This window comes from Pipra filicauda, unplaced genomic scaffold (genome assembly GCF_003945595.2).
Source record: "Pipra filicauda isolate LSUMZ 115617 unplaced genomic scaffold, ASM394559v2 scaffold9_size5747161_pilon, whole genome shotgun sequence".
NCBI classification, from domain to species: Eukaryota; Metazoa; Chordata; class Aves; order Passeriformes; family Pipridae; genus Pipra; species Pipra filicauda.
The window spans coordinates 4,951,717-4,976,952 of record NW_024105198.1 but is presented as its reverse complement, the minus strand read 5'-3'; the positions used below and the strand labels follow the sequence as shown (position 1 = coordinate 4,976,952).

Here is a 25,236-nt window from a genome sequence, read left to right as displayed (position 1 = left end):
AGTGAATGATAATGAATATGGAATTAGTAGGTGTTCTAACTCAGTGGTAACTCCTTCCACCTGGGGGCTTCCCTCCTCTCCATTAAAGCTCCCACACTGACCCCCAGGACTGGTTATAAATCTGTAGGACCGTGGTTCAGCCATGTTATCCCATTCTTGGTGTTGCTGGAAGTGGCACTGGGGTGGCCCTGGCCTGAGCCACAGGGATGCTGTGCCGACCTCCTTGAAAAAATGGCAAGTTTGCTGCTGCCTATATAACTGTGATAGAGGAATCTCACCTCTAAAGTTCTATGTTATACCCGAAGAGAGAATTGTGGACCCAATTTTTTTTTATTTGCAGTTTTACTGGGGCTTTTGTGAAAACTAGGGGTTTATTCTGTATCTAGTACCCAACCCACTGCCTGTTTGCACCTGTAGCTTCTTATAGTGCATTGAAGTGCAATGCCCACAGCAGGAACAGATAATTCACTTTCTCAAAGATGCTGCTTCTATTAGCCTGCTCATCAATAACTTGGGCTTTTGGTCATCCAAAGCCAACAGCACAAGGCCTCAGGAAAGAACTGGAGAGAAGCAGCTGTGTTTCCTTGGGGATGTCTGAACTCAGCCTGTTTCTGCTGCCTCCCAGCAATGCAGACACTTTGAGAGCACCCATTTTGGTAAAGTACTAAGCACCTTTACCTCCCACTAAACATGTGAGTGCAGGCACTTACTGTTGTTTCAGCAGCTGCTCTCTGAGACTAAAGGAGATAGAGCTTCCCCAAATATCTAGCTAATGTTTCTTCCTTGCTAGGGGTTGCTAAGTAGCAGTTTTTGTCAACCTCCTATCTAAGAATATAAATCCTGTGATTTGCTAGGACACCCCTGATGAGAAAATGGCTCCGATTCCTTCAACGTGCAGAAAACTCAAAACCAGTTATTGCTGGGGAAAAAGCATTAACATTAGCATTCACAATCTGGGGAGGAGAGGCTTCTTCCTCCTATTTTCAGAGGAATAATTTAAGAATTGCATTAAAACAGTCTAGTCTACATGCAAATTTGATTTTTGACCTTTTGTGCTAATCAACAGCCATGGTGCTAAGAAGCTGTGTACATTATTGAGGAAAGTATGGAGTAGAATTAACTACTATACCTTTAATATGGTTGTAGCAGATTTGAAGGTTATTTCACATACTTCAATACATAGGGTTCAGGATCTGAACCACTAGAAATGCTCCGGGTAGCAATTATTAACTCTTAATGGAGGCCCTGGTGGTAGGTGTAGTATACTATGGATATTAAACATATTAACAGTAGTTTTGGTGGTTATGTGAAGAAGGGATATAACATAATAGGCCACAAAGATTTGAGAAAATTGCATGTAAAGTCATTTTAAATAAACTGGGCACACTGTTAAATAATTAGGACTACTTAAAGGTATCTAAACCCCATTTGAGCTCAGCTCCTAATGGAATTCATGGAACACAATTTCTGGACACAGGAGTAACATGTGCAGCATGAAGTATCCACCAAAAAGCACAGGTCACACACAGACACACACACACACAGACACACACACACACACACACACACAGAGGCTTCTGCCACCACACACACTACACACCAGAAAGGAACCTTATACTCATTCTGGTGTTTCTTATAAAATCCATTTCTGGCATGATCTTTTTCTCACTGCTTTCTCCCAGTCTTTTTGCTTCTTCATCCATGGTAGGACTGAAAGGTGCTTTCTGGTCTAGGAAATGAAATCACAAAACCATAGACTGTGTTTATTCCATAGAGAATCTATCAGGCTGAGGGTAAACTGGAGGAGGAGTGAAGGGGATAGGGAGAGCTGTCTGGGCAGTCAGGGCTGCCAGCACAGAGAAAGAGTCCCCAAGAAACCCCTCAACTCTCCTCATCCATCAAGGATCATGGAGAACACCACTGAGCTATTCAAGCCATTAAGCAAGTTGGTGTACCTGAAAAGGTTGGCTGTTTTCTAGTTAAAGACCTTTCCAAGTTTTTTCCAATATATTTGTTTCTGAAATCTAGAGTAAGTAAGTACTGCTGGAGATGCAGCCATGTCTGGCCACATGTAAATTCTGTGATGACCTGGAAGGGAAATGAAAATAATTTCCACTAGCTCATTTTTTTCAGTTGTAAGAGAGGTTACTTTTTTTTGAGGAAAAAAAAAAAGGAAGTCTAAAAAGGAGTGAAATGGATTCCAGAAAGCTTGACAGAAAAAAGGTGACGAAACCAACCCATCCAGCTCTAACAGGGTTTTGAAATTTCAGACTTTGCAACCTTCTGCATCTACAGCTTCAATTTTGCTAATGCAAAAGATAAAGCATGTTCTTCCCATCTATGCACTTTTCAGTGCTGATCATCCAAAGCATTAATAACTCAACCCTTCAGAACATAACATCTGGATCTTTTACTGCAAAAGAAGCTGTTTCGTTGTTCCCTGAATTTGTGAGGTTTAATTTCCTACAGATCTGTGCTTTTGCCATCATCACCACCATAATCCCAGGTTTCCTGCATGTCCTTTCTGATCCCCCCAGCTGGCATGTGACAGCCTGTGCTGTGCCATGTCCAGAGTTTGTGACTGCTGCTGTCAAAACCCCTTGTGTGTCAGCTGAGTGGGCCTTGCCCTGACCTCGGGAAGGACAGATGTTCAGAGCATTTGTACAAGCCACCTTTGTGTAGGGAACTGGACCAGTTCTATCCTCCCTCCCCTTCCCCTGCAGAAAATAAACCTAGATTGAATGTCAGTGTCACTTTTCACAAAGGAGTTCTCTGTTTGCAGGGAGCTCTGCTTTTAAGATGCCAGGCTGTGCGGTCACAGTGACAAATGGGCAACCCCACTCGGCGCTCTCTGGACTTACCCTGATATAAATCAAAGCAAGTGGACCTGATATTTCCCTTGCAGCATATTCTGCTTCTGATGGATTCCCAGTTTTGTGACAAACTGCATTGTACACTTGGATCTCGATGTGTATCTGCTCCTTTTCCCTGGCAATAAGAAAACTTTGAAATCAATTCAGTCCTTACACTCCAGCAGAACTCGGACTAAAATTGGACAGATATTTGTTACAGGATAGGAAGATTATTTAAAATAACATGTTCTTGGGATGCCTGGTATTTCACACCCACTGTTAAAATGGGACTTAGCTCCTACTTTTAATTTCACCTCTGTGAGATACAGACCTGCAGTTTGGATACTCAGTGCCACACTGAACTTGGAGCTAAACCTGTTGCTTTTGTTGTCTTCTTTGGGTGGGCACTGTGATTTTCGGTCAGATCTGAAGAGTTAAGTTGAGGAACCTCTATTGTCTCAACTGATTTCACCTAACACTGTTTTATCTCAGCACCAAGTGTAGGAAAAGGAACCATGTCTGCTCTGTCTGAGAGGGTTTCCAGGACAGCCCTGATACAGATATTGTTTCTTGCCTTTTCTTCTATACCATTTTATTCCTAGAAACTTCAGGGATCCTAAAACCTGTTCTCAGAAAAACTTGTATAAAATTGAAGCAATTATTTTAGCTGATAGATTAAAACATATTTTAAGACAGAACTGTTCAATCTGTTTTATAATTGACTATATATTTATAAAATTCTATAGGATTTGAATCTTTTACCCTTACTTTTTTTCCTTCTTTCTTTTTCCTTATTGGGAGGCATAAGAAAATGACTGATGACATTTTCGGACTCATTCGGTGATTTACGAACAAAAAATCACTGAGTTTGCTTGTGTGCTTCTGAAAGTCTCACCCTTGCTGTAAATTGAGGGAGTTTTATTTTATGCTTCTTTTAATGCCAGTGCTTTTGTCTCAGAATATTCTCCTCAGTCACATCAGCAAGTAAAAGGAAGACAGGGATTTTACAATTTTCATGATAAATAAGTCCTCATTTTCTCTCTTTGAACAACCCCAAAGCTCTTGCCAGAAATCCAATACATGGGTGCTCTGCAACTTGCAAAACACCATCTAATTTTATACTGGTTTTCTAAAGCAAAACCAACACGAACAAAGCAAGTTTACTTGTGCTACCTCTTTGCATAGTTTTGTGGCAAACACTTGGTTTCCTAATTCCTATTTGTGTTTTAGAAGTAGATTTTTTTTTTTTGTCTCCAAAGACGCAGTTTGTCTCCTTTTGGAAACCTGATTTATCCATTGAGTGCTGCGCTCAGCAGCGTCAGAGCTGTCCGACCTGGGGGCAACTCTTGCAGGGAGCAGGCAGCCTCTCAGCCTTTTGGATGGCTGTGTTGGCAGTGACAGTGGGAGGTGAGCTACACAACCAGTTTGTGTGACAAAAATAGAGGCTTTCCAGAATTTGACGTGGGAAATGTACTTTTCCCTTTATGTTTCTCAATCACCAACTCAAAGGCAAGTGTTATCAGGGTCAACTATGTTCCAAATCACCAGGTTAATGACAGGAAGAAGTGCCTTTTATCGTCCTGGCTCTCTTTTGCCAAAATGTCATGTCCACTCTGCTTGAAACGAGCCCATGGTCACAAGAATTTAGGCATGTGTTTGCGCCAGGAGATGGTATTTGAGTTCACTGTGCTGGGAGATGATAACAGACCCTGATAAAGCCCTTTTTCACTCTGGATCCTACTTGTTGTCAACAGGCTAAAGGAAACCTGGCTGTCTATTCCCATCCATGCAGGTAAAATGCTCTCAAAGGTGGTGGTCAGCCCAGTAGAGCTCATAAAAGGCAAAGGTAATTTTGGAAAGGGAGGGCCCTGCTGCAGGTGTGACCGTCAGTGGTCACACAAATCCATGGAGGTGGGAATGAGCTTGAGTGTCCCTGTCACCACAATATGCTTGCAAACCTACCTTTGAACAAAAGATTAATTGCAATAATGAAATCCAACAACGGAAATATGGCGCTTCATGGATAAAAATAATATTTATGGGGATTTGCAGTATAAAGTCTGTACTTTGCCTGAGTACTCGTTCCATTACCTAAATCACAGACAATCACAGAGCGGATCTCAGAAGACTGTTTTCCCCCCTGGAAGTGTAGAAATGCCTGGACCTCAAGCTTCAGAGTCTCTCAGCCTGTTTTTTGAGTCAGAAACGCACACAAACAACACACAGTGCTTAAGAGCATGTGACATCTGCTGTTACCTGTAAATATGTGCTGCATGTAATCAGGGTGCTTTTTAGCAAAGGTTTTGTCTGCCTCCTTTATTTTGGCACTCTCATCTCCTTTCACAAATGGTTTGTACATAGCCAAAAAAGATATTTCTCTCTTGAAAGCTTCTTGAAATATAGCCTAAAAAAAGGCAAAGAAATTATACATTTCATATTAGGAAATGGCTAGTTAAAAAAAATAAAATACCCCCCCTACTTTCTCTGATGATATTTTCCCTTTAATAATTGCACAGTCATGCAAAGATAACATATTTTGATCTTGAATATTAATTAGAGGGGAATTTAAATTAGTTCCAGAAAACACTGCCTTTCTATACTCAGAAAATCAATTTAATGGAGAAAGAACATTTGTAAACAGTTTTCAGTGCAGTGAGCCTATGTCCTCAATGAGGAGAAAAGTATTAGCTAAATTATCTTTTAGATGAAAAGAAAAAGTGACTCCATGCTCTCTGAAGGTCACAGCTTTCATCTGAGGGTTTTATTCAGTCCTTGGGAGTTGGTTAAACAATGCTAAGCATTCACATTACCCCTTGGGTTGGCATGAATCAGACACTGTGCCTGTATGGAATATTAGTCTTAAAATATTGCATTTAAGCACCGTTTGCATTAAGAGTAAAATTCACTCCTGTGCAGAGGGCAACATGAAGCTTATGAACCTTTTCATCCCTTAAAAATGACTTAAATGATGTATTGTGCTGGTGTGATGTGAAGAGGTGGATTTCACACTCAGTGGACCCCAATGAACTGGTGCTGGAGCTGCCAGGAGGAGCTGCCAGACTGGGAATAGCCTTGCTCAGCCCTATTATCCATCAGGGCCAGGGAGGCTGAGCTGCAGCTCCTCCTGGGCTGGGCTTTGGCTTAAGACTGTTCAGTACTGCTGTGGCTGCATCTGTTGATAACTACAATTTTGTCTTCTTGAGGTGGGCATTGCTTTCTGAAAACTGGGGGAACTGCAAGGCTTCGTTAATGTATCTTGGCAGAAGCATAAACCTGGTTAATAGTGGCAGGGCTAACACGAAGTTAATAGAGATGGTCAGAAAAGCATGACGTGAAAAGATATATGCATTTTTACAGGGTATATGAATCTCCCAGATCCCCTCATCCACTGAAGTGATTCACAGAAGGCATCACTAGGGGTCCAGCTTGGTGTTTTATTAACAAGCCCTCATATTTGTTCTCCAGTCTATCCTCCACCTATGTAAAATTATCCAAGACACAGTGTGCCTCCATGAGTCACTGATTTAGCTGATGACTGTTCCCACTAAGCCAGAATGGAAGGCTGAGACTGCCAATTAGTTAAGTATCTGTGTCTTTCTCTCAAATGGATTTAGACAACAGAACTTCTGATATGGTCTTATGCCAGTTTATTTCCATCCTGTTTATTGGTATGGGTTGTGCAGAAATACCATAGAAATGCTATAATTGTTTTGAGTAGATTTTGGGATAGGCTACCACACGTGCACCCTGAGTGCTCTTACACTGAATACTCTGCCTGGATCTCGAGGGTATTACTGGGGATCTGTTTATATTTTAGAAGTCTATATTTAGTCAGCCTGTTATCCTGTATTTATTGGAATGGAAGCAGTCTGGAGTGGCCAGTTTAGCCCTGGAGAGTTAACAAGCCTCAAATGTGTGTAATAGTATCATGACCACCTGGGGCAATAATAACATTCTGCCCAGGTGAGGAGAAGTTCCAGCTTTCCCTGGGCACAACCATGTTATCCATGGGCACAGTGGTGTTATCCATGGTTAGTGCCACAGATCTGGAGGTATCAGACCAGAAAATAGCAAGTGTGTCCTCCTGCAAAGAACTTTGGCGACACACAAACGGATCCGTGCCCATTCCTTCCTGTGGGAATATTTACCAGTCTGCACTGATTCACAGGAAAGTGATATTAGGTTTCCTTATTTCTATGGACTTTAATTATCTTGTTGTTCAGGGCCCTTAGAGGATCAGTAGTAAAACAATGCCACCAATCTGACTTTCCAAGGTACAATTTTTAAAAGGCAGAGGCTTACTTGTGCAAGTTTTGCTGAATTTCACATGTAAATATAGGCACAGAATTAGGCCAGCCTTATTTTGTATGAGATGTTGGGTATTCTGCTTGTTTTCTATATCCTGGCAGCCCTTTCCTAATCTGGACTGATAGGAGCATGTGAATGTGTTTTTGGGGTGTATCCATACACTTCAGACTTAAAATAAGTGTATTGAGGAAGATGAAAACGTGAGTGGCTGGACCAGACAAGCTCTGTATTCTGTTTGCAAAGTTCACTTTTGGGTTTATCATCCTCAAGAACAGCTCAAAATCACACCTATGGTATCTTGGCATTGCCCTGTGCCCATGGCTACTCTGCACAGAAAATAGTGACCAGCTCCGAGGGCTATAATGATAAAATGTCAGCCAGTGGGGAAAAGAACAGATTCAATTTCTGGTCCATACTGTTCCTGAAGGTATTCTTATTATTATCCAAGAGCATTTATTTTCCCCAGGCTAGTGACCCTGGACATAGCCACTATTTGTTTTACTATCCTCTTGGATTTTTATGGGGTAAAGTCTTTACAGATATGAAACTTCAGCCCGTAAAAACTTTTGAGGAGAAAACTTTTTATGATGAAATCCCGAAGGGTTTTTCTCCTTAAGCCTTTATGCAGTGAAGTCCATCACTGTGGATGAATATCTGGCAACATATCCAGGAAACAGGGATGCCTACAGAACATTTCCCGTGCTGTACACTGTGCAGTTACTCAAGATACAGTCACAGTGTGGAGAGGATTGGAAGGGCTAAATGGACTTTCAGGAAAGTCCTTGCAAAAGTGGGTAGTACAACTGTTTTTTCCCATTTTCATGTGTTTTGATGTCCTTGCATTGGAAAGCTCCTTTCTACAAGGTCCTGTCAGATACACCAGGGAGGATATTGCTGTTCTGCCCTTAGAGGGGAAGAAGTGTCAGGCTCTCTCATGAGTGTGGGGGCAGCTGCTAAACTGATAAAATGATAAAGAAAGAAGATTTGGGGTTTTACTTTTTTGTGGATCTTGCAAGTGGTCTCTGCAGTGATATCTGGTCTCATGGTGCTACACTCCAGCCCTTTGTTCAAACAGAGTTAGAAAATGTGAAGTCCTTGGGGTGAACTTAAAATGGAAGAAAGAGCTCCTCTAGCACTGTATTATGAGGTAAGGACTACGACACGAGGCTACTGATTTTGGTGATTTACCTGGGTAGGGGACAGAATCCAGCTTCAGAAAATATGCAACAACTTGTTTAAGAAGAGGCTGCAGAGTAATCTGGTGATAGGAAAGATTTCTTTTTGTAGTTATGGGACTGACTCATGCTCTGCAATGTCAGGAGGTTTATATCCCTGTTTTGGAAGTGTGGGGAATCAGAGAAAGTCTGCAGAGAAACCATCTGGAGACAAAGTGTCTCAATGAGTATTTATATTGTCAGCACTTCTATTAAAATACAAATTAATTCCTTCACAAAGCACAAGCTTGAGGAATACCTCAAGTATGGGTTTGAGGGATGTACATTGCTATCATGACAAATAAAAAGCCCAAACCCCTTCATCAACAACAAACTTTGCTTTGAAAAAGGTTTTAAATATATATTTGACTCAATCCCACCTCATACTCTTCTCTGAGCATCTTGACTATTCAGTATCCAAGATTTTATTCCCTATGAGGGTGTGAGGCCCTGGCACAGGTTGCCCAGAGAAACTGTGGCTACCCCATCCCTGGAAGTGTTCAAGGTCAGGTTGAAGAGGGTTTGGAGCAACCTTGGATAGTGGAAGGTGTCCCTGCCCATGGCAGGGGGGTTGGAACAAGACGATCTTTAACGTCCGTTTTAACCCAAACCAGTCTGTAGTTCTGTGAGTCAACACTCAATAAAATTCTGTTAAGAACTCATAAAATGAATAGGTAGATGCACAAGAAACAAACCTTTCCCATGCCAGCTTTTGATGGTAAATGATGTAACTACTTCAATATTTTTAAGAAGCTCTTGAAATTTGCCTGCTTAGAGAGACATAGGCGAAGAAATATGGCACTGTAGTGAAAAAGTCATCATAACAATGACAGTAGCTTTCCCCGCCACAGTCCCTAACCTTAATCCTCTTTAACTACAGAAAGGTTTAATTTGGAAAATCCAATTATCTTGACATCTAGAATTAGCCAAAAATTTAGATATCTTCCTAGTGCCTTATCTCACAGCTGCAGTGCACACTCAGCCCCTGTCTCATTTACAGTACAGCAGGAACTGATGCTTTTATTGATGATTTTTATTAACGCAATGGTATCAGTCAGGGTAAAGCCATTAGCCTCTTCTATGAACTGCTTCCACTCCTAGGCTGGTAGTTAGAATTACGGGTGCACTGCAGCGCAACCTATGTGCTTTTCTCTATATCTTTCCAACCATAAAGAAGTCTCTGGCAGCCCTGCCACTAAGTCTGTGGCTGTTGTGATATGAATATCTTCTCACCAGCATGATCTTCTTACATAATTTTTTTTTTTTTTTTGTTCTGTGGGAAAAATAAGTAGACAGAATGCTAGAGCGCATCCTTTTCTCAATATATTTATGGTATGAATAAATCATGCATTATACAATAAATGAGAACTTTCTGCTTATCTGCCATACAGTGCCTTCCCATTAATGTAGGTCACATCAAATATCAGCTTATTTAGGGTCTTAAGTTATTAACATATTTAAGTCTCTGTGAGTTATTTTGTATGCAGTGTATTTTGAAAGCGGATTTGTGGAGCTCCACAGCGATAGAACCATGTCTTCCCAAAAGCAGAGGCACTGCAGATGTGTTACCTTAGGCTTCAAGACCTGTTTGATACTCTATTAAGTCTCTTTTTATGTTTCGGAAGAAAAGAAATCCATGTTTTATATCCTTTCAAAGAGATCACTATTCATTAAAGAAAAATCCCGGAATACATAGCATATGGAAAGGCTGAAGGCTGCTCTGGAAACTCCCTGTCTGTGATGCCTCTGTGAACATGCCAATTATCCTCTACATTAATCCAGTGTCCAAACCCATAGTTTTTAACCAGTTTTGTTAACACTGACACTTTTTTAAAGACGAGAGAGTTTTTGCGGTGAGGAATACCCTGATTCCAGGGAGGCAATTCACTGTGGCTGCTCTGAGCAGCAGCTGCCTTTGCAGTGCTTGGAGAAGCCTTTTGCCATTCCAGGTCCTCAGCATGTGTTGGGACAGCTCTGCAGGGCTCCTGCTGGGTCAGGAACGGGTCACAGTCTAGCAGGATTTTTTTGTGAAAGGGGATTATAAACCGTGCTCAGCTGAACAGCTTTGGCAGCCTGGGCTCAGAGAGATGTCTGAACTCAGACAGGCAGAGCTAAAGCTTGAGGATCAGTGGGTGCTTTATGTGGATGTAGTTACATCCCACTGACCAACATCTGGATGCTGCATCCATCAGGTGGTTCAGGCAAGTGCTTGAGAGACAGGGCATAAGCCTGGCAAGGAAATACTCCCGGGAGAAAGGTGGGATACTTGCCTTAAGGGGTTTTAAGGGTTTTTAACCTGAAGAAACAAAAAAGAAAAAGAAAAAAAAAAGCAGAAACTAACTGAAAGAGGTGTCAGTCCTTCCTAGCACTGAGCTAAACATCTTTTGGGAACTTGACTTGAATGTGAGGAGATGAATCAGACAGCCTGAGATGGTGACTGATGTGGTTAGCCTGCCAAATGGACAGCACTGCTCAGAGGGTCAGCGAGAAATCATGCCTGAGTCATTGCAACAGCAAACCACTTTATGTGGCTGAATGGCTGCTAATTTAGTAGAAGACAAGTTGACTGTATATAGAGATGTTTCTGAAAAGTGACTCCATCTATTTTTGCGTGGGGTGCTCTGTGGTTCTACAAGAGCAATGTGGGGATGAAAAGCCACATCACTAGTAATGATCCTGGGAACAGCACACACTCCTGCCTGTAGCCTCATTTCCCCGAAGAAAGGAGAAGGTATGCAAGAGAAAAGGGAAGAGGATAATGGATGTGAGAGTTCTTAAGGACCTTAGCAACTCGAGGGAACAATAAGGGCCTGAAAACAGCACCAAATGGCTGCCATTCTGCACTGGTTTCTCAGGTTTCTTTTGTAAATCTTAAAACTCTGCTTTGCAAAGAGTAAAACCCAGAATGAATTGAAAATTCTGCTTGTGAAATATGCACATTACTTTCGAGCTGCCCTGTAGGATTTTCAAATGGTCTGGAGCTTTGCTGACCAGGTTGTTCCTGTTGAGCATCTTTGAGACATGATTTACGGGCCCCTGTTAACAGTTACAACCCTAATTGGGTTGGTGTTTTGTTTCATATTGGGATTTCAACAGCCACCAGCTACAGCAAGCTATGTTTTGCCTATTACATTCATCTAGTACTAAATAAATCCATCTTTCCTCAAATTAGGGACAATTAGTACATCTGTTTTAATAATTGTGACATTTAAACTAATACCTTCTCTTAGCATTTTGATTCTATTAGTACTTATTCTACCTTGAATGATTTGGTACTGGAAGAATAGAAACAGGTAGAAAATACGTAGAGGTTGATGTTATTAAAGAAGAAAGAATGCAAGAAAAATGTTAAATTCCTTCGATTTGTGCATGTAGAATTGTTTCTAGAATGGAAATATCAGCAATAACAACAGCAACGAAAAGCTCCCAAATCAGTATCAACATGATAGAAACTCTCTGCTGTGTTATTTTATTTACTTTCTCAATCCAGTTTTCAATTACTCCATATTTTTACTACTGTACCTGGGAGCAGAATGATGCTGATTTTCTGCAGCTGAGAGTTACGTCTTACAAATAGTGTATTCCAAAGCCAGACTGCTCTGAGTCCCTGAAATGGCATACACAGGAAGAGGCCCATTCTGCCTTGACAAAATGTGATTAATTCTAATTTTAGCAAGTTGCTTCAGTCATGATGCAATGAGAACATAGGAAACCCATGAACTGGTCAGAAGCTGCACTGAGATCATCTGGGTGCCAGTGCACTGTCTTAAGAACAAACTGATCTTCCTACTTAGGGACCAAAATCATTTTGTTCTTTTGATACGCAGGATGAGGAGAATCGTTACTTCCCAATTTGCCACCAGAAAATTAAAAGCTCAGTGTTTCAAGGCAAGTGTTGTCCTTCAAAATGGCCATAGGTACAAAAGAAGGACAATTACCTATTGGTGTTTATGAAGAGGTATAAGAGAAATGTTATCTCTTTTCTGGCATGAGAAAATGCAAAACTAATGCTTAAAGCAGCAACAAGCTGCAGAGACCTCTGAGACAATACAGACTCAGGCATACTAGACACTTATTTCTGCCAGTACACCCACCAGTCATTGACCTCAAATGGATTTTCCCCCAGATTTGATTAAAGGCGGGACTTTATTGCAGTGAAGTGTGGCACAGCATGATCTGTTAAAATAGCTTCGAGAATTAATGAGAAATACGTTTTCTCAGTGATATGATGGCCAGGCTGCCCAGAGAGGCTGCCTGTCAGCTCCTATCAGTCATTGCATTAGGAGGATTGCAAAACATCCCTGTTGTTGCCAGCTTGGAAACCTCACGCTCCATAGCAGGGCACGGGTCAAGCCTGAGCACACAGGGCTGCTGACAGGCCTGGGCACCAGCTGGGACTGCACAGGAGGGTTTGGCTACCAAGAGCTTTTCCCCTTAACTTCCTTACCTTGGATTTTCACCCCACAAGGTGTGAGATAAAGCTGAGCTCTAAAGGATCTGACAGCGCTCACCGCTGCGCTGTAGGTGTTCAGCCACCTCGCAGGGCTGGGTTATTGTTTGCTTTATTGTGTGATGTGCAGGTTGCTCTGTGCTTGGAATAGCCCAGATTTTTTTTGAAATGGAAGCACCTGATGTTCATAACAGCAACCAGAGTGCAAAACAAAGGTCTGAATACACAGACCTGCATGTGCTACTGGATGCTTTCTCTGTGGCGTTGAGTTTAGCTGACAGAAATATCCTCAGAAACACAAGTTTCATTTTCAATCTGCTAAAAGCAGCTCTGTGATGGCTGCAATCTTGGCCAAAACACTGGAGTTGAACTGGAACTAAAGCTAAAAGCCTGGTTTACTCCAATGCAAATTAAAGGTCTCCATTTGAGCTGTAGCAAATACATGTTGGCTGTGTTCATGAATTAAGGCTTTTAGTACAGATGGCAATGGAAGCATGCAGATAGGAACCTACAAGCTTTGAAATGCTTTCCTGGGGTTCTGTTAGTTTCTGCAACATATGCATAGCTGGTGCAATGGTATTTAGTGTGAGATTTTGGCTGGATAGGATTGACTTTAGATGTATAAGTGCATGGTGGATGCTGGAGCTCAACCTCTAGTATAAAATAGGGCACACGGTTTTCAAAATGAAATAATAAAAGGAATTGTATTTGCAGTGTGCTAATGAGTTGAGACTGAGATATTTATAAATTAGGTAATAAAGGCACAACACTAATATGGCAGTGCCAGATATTGGTGAAATCAGGCTGTGACTTTCAAGGTATTTGCAAAGTTCCTGTTTGACAGTGTTGGGAATTTTTGACATTGTCATATGGGTGTGATATATTTTTACTCACAGAATGAAACATCCAGCTTATATTGCACAGTTTTTAGCCAGTGGAAGTAGTTTGCAAAGGTGTGAGTAAAACTGGACAGCTTGGAGAGGGATTCTTTCTGTGGGATGAAATATCACAAGCTTACTGTTTGTTTTGCTATTACCAGCTGAGAAATGGCATTGCTGACAATAAATGCTAGGGAGCTTATCCGATTATAGTAATAAGTAAGTTTAAACTTTGTCTTGTTGCTACCACTCTGAAGATATTTACCATACTGCATTTAATTTTTCCATTATTATTTATTGTGATGAACTCTATTTAATTCACCTATTTTCAATCTAACAGCCAATACACAAATCATCCAGTGCATATCTGTAGTGGGCTATGAAAAAAAGCCCATTTATTTGATGATGTGTTAACTTGGAATGTATATTTTCAATCCACAGAATAAAATATTTGAACAGAGAAAAAGGCCCAACTTACTGAATAATATTATCCATTGCAAATTACTTTTCCACTGCTCATCTGCATTATACTTCTGTCTCAGAGTAGAATGGAAGATGGGTATTAATATTCAAAACCAACACAGGGCATTAGATATTACATATCACTGTACAGAAGATCCAGAAATAGATGATTTACTTTAAAGGGGACAATCAGAGAAAGCTAATCAAAAAGCTAATCAAAAAGAATATTTAAAGTTGCCTTGATCATGATCCATAGATACATATACAGGGAGAAGATAACAAGTACTAAAGGTTCTTTAAGCTTTTAGAAATTAATGCATAATATAAATTGCTGAAAGTTTGGATTGGATGAGTAAGATCCCATTTTGTAAACTGGGGAGAAAAACAGGGAAAAATCATGCAACAAATCAACTATTAGATGGGCAATGGTAAATATTCTATCCTTAAACTGCTTAGAAAGGTGATTGGGTAACTTTCTCAAAACCAGTCTCTGCTTTTTTCTTGTGGTGCCAACGTAGGCAGTTAAGGGTGCAATTCTCTGGTGTTTTAATGCAGAAAGTCAGATAATTCACCAATATAAGCCCATCTGGCTTAAAAATCTAGGAATACAAACCTTGCAGTGTGCCTTAGAGCACGTGGAACAGGTTACTGCTGGAGAAGAGGAAACATGTAAAAGTTGATTATGAAGAGAGGAGCAATTTGAAGATGTTTTAAGAAGGATTTTGAAGAAAGAAGACTCCTGGCAGTTGATGTCAGGGATAGGAGAAGTTCAAAGGAAAGTATAAGGCCCATATCAGGAGAAGAAAAACGGAGGAGATACAAGATAAAGACTGCTCTGAGCATGAGGAATAGATCAGGAGAGAAAAAAACCAGTGATTTAGAAGTAGGATAAATAAAGAGTTTTGCAGATGTAAATTAAGGGCCTGAATTTTTTGCAGTGAAGTTGTCAGCTCAAGGATTCAAGTGGTCTGTACAAAGATTTGAAGCCATGGCAGAAGGGGAAGACAGGCTGTGAGGAGGAAAAGCCTTTCCCAGCACTTAAAAGAATCATGAAAAGAAGAAACAAAAGTAGTCTATGACACACCAGAAGATTATATACATGACCCACTGATCAAAGCAAAGATGTATCTAATCTAAAAGTCTTTCTTCACAGAAGGAAAAAACAAACCATCCTGTTTCCCTTCTATTCCCTTCCTCCTTGGAAAATGTTACTCATGGTTGTGAGCCAATCCTGGTGAGTTCTGGGGCAGAGGAGTAGTTAGCAAGAAAAGTGTGCATCAATAGCTGTTGCTTTGGTTACAAAAGCACATGAGCATGTATAGTTGTGACAAGTTATTTTCAGCTTTACACCATGAAATAGAGAGAATATTAATAAAAAAAGATTATGCTACCTCTGCTCAGTCTCTCTGTGGTGGAAAGTCCCAGAGCAGTGTCACATGCTGCATCATCCTGCATAACTGTTGCTGTGCGCTCTAATGACATAGAAACCACCCCTGATGCTGAGTGCACAGAACTCATCAGCTGCGGGGGGCAAAGGTTCTTACTGGTGCTGGGGATATATCTTCAGGAGCAACTTCTCTTGAGTGCCAGCTATTAACTTGAGTGGGAGCAGCACTGGGCACCCAGCTGCCTCTCCTGCGTGCGTGTCAGCATCTCGATACCGCTGAATCCCTCGCGTAGCCCACGCTCAGGCACGCACACAAAAAGCACAAAAATTGCAGAGCAATCTCTGTCTCCCGGTGAAAATCGAGTACAGTGGGGAATCAAACAAATGGTTAGATCTCTACTGGCATTTCAAAGCTCCTGCAGTCAAAGATGACAGTGAACTTGGGAGAAGCGCAGAGAAGGAGTGGGAACGGGGCACAAACAGTGTGGTGGTGCCTCGTGGTACCACAGGGGTCCAGGGAGGCCCACACATGGACTTTCCATCAGGAAGAGGAATGAGCTGTGAGCTCTGGAGTGAAGCACTGATGAACCAGAGTGCTACCAAAATAATTTGGCCCTTGCTATCTGGCAGATGATGGTAATGGCTGGAAGTGATTCCATTCCCCCTTCAGTTCTGGTTCATTCCCACCTTAACCCAACCACAGCTTCTGGTTTAGACACTACAAGGAGGAAATGTGATAAATCTTGTCCTTCATGCTACTTTTTCGGCCCTGTTACATAGCAGGACAGTCTAGGCCCCCGGGGGGAGAGGACAGCTATGACAGCTCCCCCTTTAAAGCTTTATTCTTTGAAGCTTCATGTCCATGACATCAAGAAGGAAAGTCAATGGATTCCAGTGTTAAGAGACAAAAAACGACATTCCATTTGAAGAAATGACCCCTTCATAAAACCTGTTTGTGAACTCGGGATTTTAAACAAGTCTGACCCAGTGGGGAAAAAAAAATCAAACTGTTTTGTACAGAAGAAATTCTCTGCTGGAAAGCACACAGGAAAGTTCACAGGCACTGCAAACAGTAGCCCAGTGGGTAATTCTCTGAATGAGATGCACTTTGCACTCACAGCAGTACTGAAATTCAGCAGCTCCTGGGAATGAGATTTATTCAGTTTTACCAATAAGAATGCAACTAATAATAGTTCAAAAAAGGAAAAATTTACCACGCGAGGGAAGATAAAAGATCACATTCTGAACTTTATTACTCTGGCTTACGTCAGACATGTTTTGTACCAATACATATACAGTAGAGATGTCACAGATGATCTCATAGAATAAATCAAAATAAATGCCATCAGAATAAAACCCTGAAATTTTGCTGCATGGGACATATACTGTTCCTAGTATTCTTAACTTCTTTTGTGGAGAACCTGAGGACCAGGTACATTCTGGGAGTCTGCAGCAACGAGCATCTCCCAGCAAAGGATCCAGCATCCGTTCACCTCCAGGTTTGTGTGAGAGCTCTCCTCAGAGCAGGAGGGACACCCTTAAACTTAAATTTGTGCTGATTGGACTGAACAACCATTTCAAATAAGTATCACTCCAACAAGTCTCATTAAAGTCAATGGTCTACTCCCCACATAAGTAATCTTTGTAGAGTGGGGTCTTGCCTAGTCATCCTTCACAGAGCACTGCAAGTTCCTCTGAGACCAGTTTTTACAGGCATTTTCTTGCTCCCCTTCCAGATGAAGAGTTTTGAAAGGCGTCAGAGGATTAGCACCATGCAAATTCCAAAAGGAAAGTGTCACTAAGGTAGGACAACGTCACAAAAAATAGCTTAGGGGACTATACAGTATCCAGAATTGAATTTTATAGCACTCCATAAAATTGAAGTATGAGTCAAGGGTTAACAACCTTGAATTTTGCCCTTAAAATTAGTCCAAGGAAGTCTACTTCATTATAAATACAGTAGTACCGTATAGTGTCCTGTTGATTGATATACCCAAGAGCTACCTTTGTCGGCAGTCTTTTAAGCAGTAATCCTTCATTTTGATCTTAATAGTGAGATAGGCACCTCCTTCCTCATTGGGCTATCAATTTTTGCCTGCCAATACAGACGGATGAGGTCTCTTGTTGCGTACGCGGTGCCTCCCATCGTGATGAACGTACAGTCAGCAATCATGGGGCTCCTGAACCCAAAAGCAGAATAAATGAGTGAGAGCAGAATGCAAATAGCAATATTTAAAGGAGGTAATATTAGAAGAGTGCAACTTGAGGTTTGTACCAAAAGATTACACATTATTCTCAGTCTTTGTCCAGCTTTAAGATAAACATTTTTTGAGCTAGTTAAGCTATCTGCCAACAAGCAACTCTACATTTTATTTTAATAACTTTCCAGTATTTTACTCTCAGCAAATATTTAATGGCTGCTATACAATATTTTAGCCTGGTTTTTCTTTTTCTCGCTTTAAATTATTTGTGGGTGAAATATATGTAAGTACATTTTTTCTAGGAACAGTATCAATGTATATAATACCCTTTAGCTTGACAGTCTTGGAATATCACTTATCTATGGCAAACACAGATATAGCTCACCTTTGATTAAACTATATCTTAAAACCCACCCCAAACTAAAAGTAATTAACTGTCTTGTCACCGAGCTGAGTATGCTTTGGTACTCCCACTGTCTGTGACAATCATTGCATTACTCTTTCTAGGCTGAGGGATATTAAAAAAGGAATATTGTGCAAAGGATATTAATGCAGAGTCTTAACAGACTTTAGAAAATCAGTTTGCTTTTATGGCTGCCTCTCTACATTGCTCTCTGTTTCTTTTCCTCTAGAGATTCCAAATCCAATTAAATGTGACTAGATGTAATTCCAAATTGTCACTTTAGTCAATTAAACATATAATAATCTTGTGTACCTAATTACTAGCACCAAAAGTTTATTTGTTGATGTAGTGTTATCAATGTGTACTTCTGCATGTTCCCCTTATCATTGCCTATATATTAATTGTGGTTTGACATTACTGTAAATTGAATTTGAAATTTCCCCCTAGTTAAAAGTGTCTCACAAACAGTAATCCCAATCCAGTTGTAATACCCTTTCAGAATGTACTTTCCAAGGCTGTATTATGTTCTTAATGAGATATAACCAAAAATTCATGGATTTAACAATAAACATTTCAAAGCAGGCCCAGTATCAGGGGGTAACATATTGTTACAAACAGGAACTAAATCTTCCCTTAGATGTTCTCATACAGCTCCCATTAATTTCTCTGGGAGAAAAGCAATTCAGTGGGATCCATGGATTTCTGCATAAGGATTGGATTTAGCCATAAGCTTTATCTAATGCTCATTCAAATCATTGGCAAGAATCCTCTTGACTGCACTAGAACAAAGAGCAGTTTCTAATTGAACATCGTTAGCCCAGTCAGCACAGGATGAACAAAGGATGAAATCCTCATTGCCTGGAAAATAATTGGCAAACTGCTCATTGACTCCAAGTGGTGCCAGGGTTTAATCTCAGGAATGACATATGGATCCTGTGGATGAAGCAGAGGAGGTAAGCAAAGCATCCAGCTTTACCTGCTTGACCTGCTGATGGTTTTGAGGAAAGACCTTCTCTGTGTCCTGAGGTGCAAAAGGGAAACAACCATGTGGCACAATATTGAGGGAAGACTGAATGAATGTGTCCTGTTACTCTGTACCTTTGATCTCTTGCAAAGCTTCCAGCTCCCAAGGCAATGGCATTAGCTGGTCCGTAGCAGTGTACAGGAGTGGTGGTGGCTCCTGCAGCCACCTCAACAGACAGAAGGGACTTTCAATCTAAATATATAGCAAGTCTTAAGCACTGAAGCCTTGTGTTCTTTTGGAGCCAAAAGACATTTGCAAATGGTCATTTACAATTTGGGGTGCTATAGTTATATTGCCCCCTCAACTGTTGACATTTCAAAGATTAAAACTGTCAGGTCCTTAACCTTGAGTGTCACCCTGTTGTCGCCAGAGCCCGGACACTGGTTGAACACCATCAGTCAATACAGAGACTACCACAGGGTTCTCTGCCATCCCAACTGCAAGTTGTGGGCTGAGGAAGTCAGGATCCACCCCACTGGCAGCACAACACGATACCCAGTTTGTGACCTCCCATTCCTCAGTGGTAGCCAACGCTTGCTTCTCCCAGAGTGGCACTGCTTTCAAAGGTGCACAGCGCCCTGGGCAAACCGGGAATCAACTCTCACACAAGTCACTTCATCTTTCTCCATTTTTCAGCACCAGCTGTAAAATGCAAACACTCATATTTGACTGATTTACTGATTTGGTGTGCAAGTCCCCCTGGCTCAACCTTTTGCTAATCCTTCACAGCCTGCACAGCACAATGTCGCTCTGATCGTGGCAGAAGTCTCCAGGCATTGCTGCACTCCAGACAAATGCCTTTTCTCTTTATTCTTCCTTCTTAATTTGTCCTTATTTAAATAATCAGAAGCACACTTACATTTCCAGCATTCGTGCTTAGTTTTTCAACAGCTGCTGCTATCCCTGCTAGTTTTCTCCTGTACTGCCATGCATTACATCAGGGGTGGTGAGGCACACATAGAAAACCCCTCTGAGCTTTTTGAGTGCCTCCATCCCAGTTTTACTTCTCAGTTCCTTGGTCATCAGGGAACGCACACGGGTCGGGACCAATGCACTGTGACCTCAGGGCTTATAAGGGACTTTAAAAATTCCACTCTGAAAAGAAACATGAGGATTAAGGCTCTGTGTGTATGGCCTGTGTCCAACCCCAAATGTGCCCAAGTAAGAGACTTTTCGTTGCAGGTCTCCGGGTCTCAATGCATGGAACCAACATGAAGTGCAATAGGGAACTGTGAATTTCCAGACACTGGAACAAAGGTGAAATTACAGTGCCTGAATACAATTACAGAGCTGGGCATCGAAAAATATTTAGGAACTTGAACGTTCAAAAAACAAGGGACCGCTTGAGGTATTTAGGCAGGTTAAAAGCCTGGCTCCCACTGAAATATGTGAAGGCTTAAAGCACTGAGCTGGGTCCTGACTCCCAGTGAATACCTCTCCATATGGCCCATGGAAATCCAGGTAACAAAGATTTCCAGTACGAGATTGATGAGCCTGTAAGATACTCTGAAATAAGATTTAAGTAAAGTACTACTTAAGGAAATACTATTTATGAAATTATTATTTAAGATTCTCAGCTGGTGACCCAACTCATTAACATCTTGAAAGAAGAAATCTTCTGATACATAATCTGATATTCCCAAAACCAGAATGAGGGACCACTCCCTGCCCTGTTCCAGTATCAATATCATATATTAAACATGATATGTAATGTCGTGCATTGGAATCAGCTGTTATATCATGGGGGGATTTTGGACAAGCAGTGTTGATCAGCAACAGACCTCACTCTTTGTACCTTGAGGGTGACTACATAGGAGTTCAACTGTGAATTCTCCTGAGCACAGGAAATATAAGGTACAAAAGAATGGGAAAATAGCTCTTATTTAGACCATGTAATGCATCTTTCTGTGTGAAATGCCAATTTTTTTTTTTTTCAGTTTTTAAAGATAGTGGGATTAATCTCTAATGGTAAAGCACAAAGATACATGCATTCTTCCTACTTCTGGCACAACTATTCATTGGTACTCAGAAGTATTTGCCTTGTATTTACAGAACCATCCACCACTGAATTTGAAATACTTAAAATATGCCTGAGTTTCAGGTGTGCAGCCCACCAAAGAACTCCGTCTGATATGAGAACTGAAGCAGTTCTGACAACACACCTCTGAAAACGCCTTAGGGGATGTTCAAAATATGACTTTATATTCTAATGGTTTTATTTCCTAGTTGCTTGTTTGGGCCAGTATGAACTTCCACAGCGTAACCAAACCCGTCTGGGTGATGTAGTAAACCTGGATCCAAAGGTGTTCTGCAATCCCTGCTCAATCTGGCCACTTGGTGGTGCAGAATAATAAGATATATTTCTATAAGTGCCAGTGAAGAGCAGACCAGAGATCCTGAACCGTCTCCCTCAGCCCATCTCCAGACATGCACAGGACTGTGCATGAGTCAAAGGCAGCTTTTGGTGCGTGACGGCTGCTGACACCAACAGCCAGTGCCCAGCCAAATACTTCACAGCAGCCACACAGGTCTGTGACAAGGAAATGGATGGTGTAGGTATAGAAATAGGCAGAATTTTCTGGAATGCACCAAAGTGCTACATTTCCAAAGAAGAAAAGAAATTAATGTTGTTGCTAAAAACTTGGGTGTTCATTTACTGTTGTAAATACTGGAAATATGTGAGGGCGAGACTCAAGGTCAGCTCATTAATCCTTGGCTGCTCCCCTTGAGCTGCAGAGAAAGGAGAGAAGCCCAGAAGGGGAGAGGAGGATTTCCCTGCAGATGGCAGAGCCTCAGGAATAATCACAGTCCATGCACATTAGAGTAACTTTCACTCTCCTATGCTATTCAGCCTTAATTGCTGCTAAGATCAAGAGGCTGATAAATGGCTGAAAATTACCTTTGCTCCCTACTTCAAGTGAACTCACCTGGATCTGCAGTAAGTGGTACTAATAGAGGCCCTCAGCCACTGCACTGTGATGTCAATCCTGTGTAGACCTACTGTTTGGAAAGGGTAAGTATAGCTCTGTTTTCAGCTTAACAGGAACTTTAATATTCCTATTTAGAACAACTCTGATGCACACACCTGGGTATTTGAGATCTCTAACACAATCATACTGAGCCCGAGATACAAAATGCAAAACAAGCTGCTGCTCTCTTCTGGCTGACATTCTTATTTTCTTCTGAGATTAGAAAATAAAAGTGATGTTTATAACTGAAGTAAGTAGAAGGTAGTAATTTTAATGCCATTATCCTATTTGAAAAGTGAACAAAATATGAACAGTTGATTTTTAAATATCTTCATATATCGTAATTAAGTGTACTCTCATTACTTTTATGTTATGGAGGCATTTGGAAACCATTACATGGTCAATGATAAAGAGCACTTCAGAATACTGAGCAGGTATGAAATTGTTTGTCTGGTTTTACTTATGTGTAGACTAGCCCCAAAACGGGCAAAATGTTGTTATATATGCATAACATCTTGATGTTGCTAATTCCTGCAGAGGACTGACTAAAACTTCCTTTTGAACACTTCACTAGGGAGCTTAAATGCACTGGGAAACTGTGTAAAACACTTCTGTCCTGCCAAACCCTCCCAGGTTGGTGATGGGATACACTTGCCGCCTTTGCTGAAGTTTCTGGGTCATGAGCCCATTGCTAAAAAGCAGAAATAAGTTTCCTGCCAGGAAAATGGCCCTTGTATTTAGAATACATTTATTGTATTTATTATTATCTGTCCCATGGTTGCGTGCGAGTAACAACTTTCTTCGTGATATTGAAATTGCTCTACTGTGATAACAAATGTTCCTCATTTAATGGCAAGTGCCACATAAGGACACAGAAATTGCCTTCCAAACGTGAGCTGAGCGATGCACAGGGAAACGACAAGGCTTTTAAAACGACAGGGAATGCTCAAGAAAACAGGTCACTAAGTCCAGCAAGACCTTGGGCTCTCCATGACCTGGTAGAAAACAGGCTGGGTGTGCTGTACAAATCCCAGGAGGAGTGGGAGGACCCTGTGCTAATGTTGTCTTCACAGTGGAGCTGTTTGGAGAAGGGATGGGATGGGTGGGGTGAACTGCTGGTAACAAATGTGTAATGAAACATTCAGAGGTACATGGTCCATGTTTGTTCTGGATTTGCTCTGCTCTCCTGTTTCCTGTTCTACCTCATGCTACCTGAGTTTGGGACAGACCTTGTGCTGCCAATGTTTGGATTTACTTCTGGCAGGGGGTGCGGAAAGACTAGCACTGAAGGCTGCCTCTTGCATCTGATGTGACAGTAAGCTGCTGTTTGACATTTGGACAGTCTCAGGTGATAAAGTGTGTGGCACTGAGATACTGGAAAATTTTAGACACGGACTAACATCGTATGTTGGTGTCAAAATTAATAATAGGCCATGTGGGCTTTCCTTTGGGCTTTGACTGATCCCAGCACTCTCCAGAGCTGCTCTCAGATCCAGTTTGTGAAGTGCTCTTGTGGGGAGGATGGAGATCACCAGCAGAAGCTCTTGCATCCCTTCCATGTGTGTGGGAAAAACAAATCCTGTTTCATTCCTAGTTCTGGGCCATGTGTCCACTGGGCACTGGGTGTAAGAATCACTGCTTTGCAGCCCTCACTCCTGGGGGGTCAGTGGGCTCTGACCCTGGCAGCTCCTGAAATAATAGTGTAAAATTAACCCTGCCCAGCTGTGGGAGTGCTCCCTCTCCCTGTTGGTGAGCCCTGAGGCCCCGAGGGGCTGTCTGTTTTTGCAGGTGGGGTGGAGGGTTTCTGTTGCTATGACAACAGGGTTTTCTTTTTTCCTTTTGGTCAAATTGGATTTTTTTTTCAGTTTAGAAAAACTGAAACAATTAGGATAGAGACAGAAGATAAACTTTCCTGCTCTCCCACAAGGATACCCAGGCAGGATGCAGAGGAAGGTAGCACGGAGGCAGGTGTGGGCAAAGGCAGGCAGCTGGTATCCCCAACCCCAGGATTTACACATCTTTCCTTAAGACAACTATACGCTTCATAAAACAAACCCAGACATACAAACTAGCTCAAATAATTCACCTTGCTTTGTCACACTACCTTTTCAAACCTGACTAAAAGGGGACACAGACCTGAACTCTTACGGAGGGCTGATGTTTACTCCTTGCAGACCTAGTTTGCTTTTCAGCTGACAGGATTTTCTAGATTATTATTTATTTTTTTTTAATAGGAATGTCAAAACGCTGAGTCAGCCATCCCACAGCTATTAAGATCCTAAAACTTCTTCCTCCTTATGGATTGCTTACCCCTACTCTATGCAGTCAGATGAAGATGAGTTGTTTGTTCTGGCAGAAGGACAGTCTGTTTTTCCCTCCATGTATACAACTAATTTCAAGTCACTGGTGTTCTAGCTGGTGATAAAAGAGCTATCTTAAGCTTTTCACAGAACACAGTGACACTGTTAAATCAGCACAGCATTTTCATTAGCAGAAAGATGAGAGCTATACAGTTTAATGAGAAAAAGGGACAAAACACCTTTAGTGCAGCAGGTCTAAACCTCCAGTTTCAAAGGAAATAGGTGTTTTTCTGTAAGTTACACATTTTCACCTTACTACTGGTTCAAGGCTATTCAGTGTCAGCAATAGCCTGCACTGATGGAATAAAGAAGAAAAATTGCTTTCATGCCTTATTGCTCATCTGGTTAGACCTTTTCCTGCAGCTGCATAACAGGCAGCTGTGGGACCAGAGCCCGTGGGCTTGGGGACCTGAATGTGTATGCTCTGGTAACTTTCTCCAGGAGCTTTAAGGCTCACCCTTGGGTGCACGTTCCTTTTCTAGAACTCTAGTCCTTTGGCAGGACACTTCCAGTTGCTGCTGTTGCAGACTGATCCTAAGGCTAAATGCCTTCTAATGCCTAAAACTTCCTGGTAACTTCCAGACTAAATTTATATACCACACATTTGATGCCCATTTATTCAAAGGCCAAGATGGTCTTTCAACTCAAATAGATTTTCTCCCTGCTGAGGTTTAAATCTTTACCGTGCTTGTCAAGAGCAGTCTTCTAACATCAGAGATACCAAAAGA

The 25,236-nt window shown here is 41.5% G+C and overlaps 1 protein-coding gene across 1 annotated transcript; it reads right to left on the bottom strand.

The window, feature by feature from the left end:
* Window positions 1–1,592: 1,592 nt before the first annotated feature.
* Window positions 1,593–20,128, bottom strand: SPATA16 (spermatogenesis associated 16). Its single transcript, XM_027724668.2, has 4 exons — window positions 20,039–20,128; window positions 17,617–17,731; window positions 5,109–5,256; window positions 1,593–1,729 (listed from the first exon to the last, which is right to left on the bottom strand). The coding sequence occupies exons 1-4, from the start codon at window positions 20,047–20,049 to the stop codon at window positions 1,593–1,595; spliced, it is 411 nt and encodes a 136-aa protein (XP_027580469.1). The 5' UTR covers window positions 20,050–20,128.
* Between the last annotated feature and the right edge of the window lie 5,108 nt (window positions 20,129–25,236).

Excerpts from the sequence above, each read along its gene's own strand:
- SPATA16 (XM_027724668.2), bottom strand. Across the intron at positions 5,257-17,616 it reads ATAGCCCAATGAGGAAGGAG|GCTATATTTCAAGAAGCTTT; the intron begins GTGCCTATCTCA and ends GCCTTTTTTTAG. Across the intron at positions 1,730-5,108 it reads CATGCAGCACATATTTACAG|ACCAGAAAGCACCTTTCAGT; the intron begins GTAACAGCAGAT and ends TTCATTTCCTAG.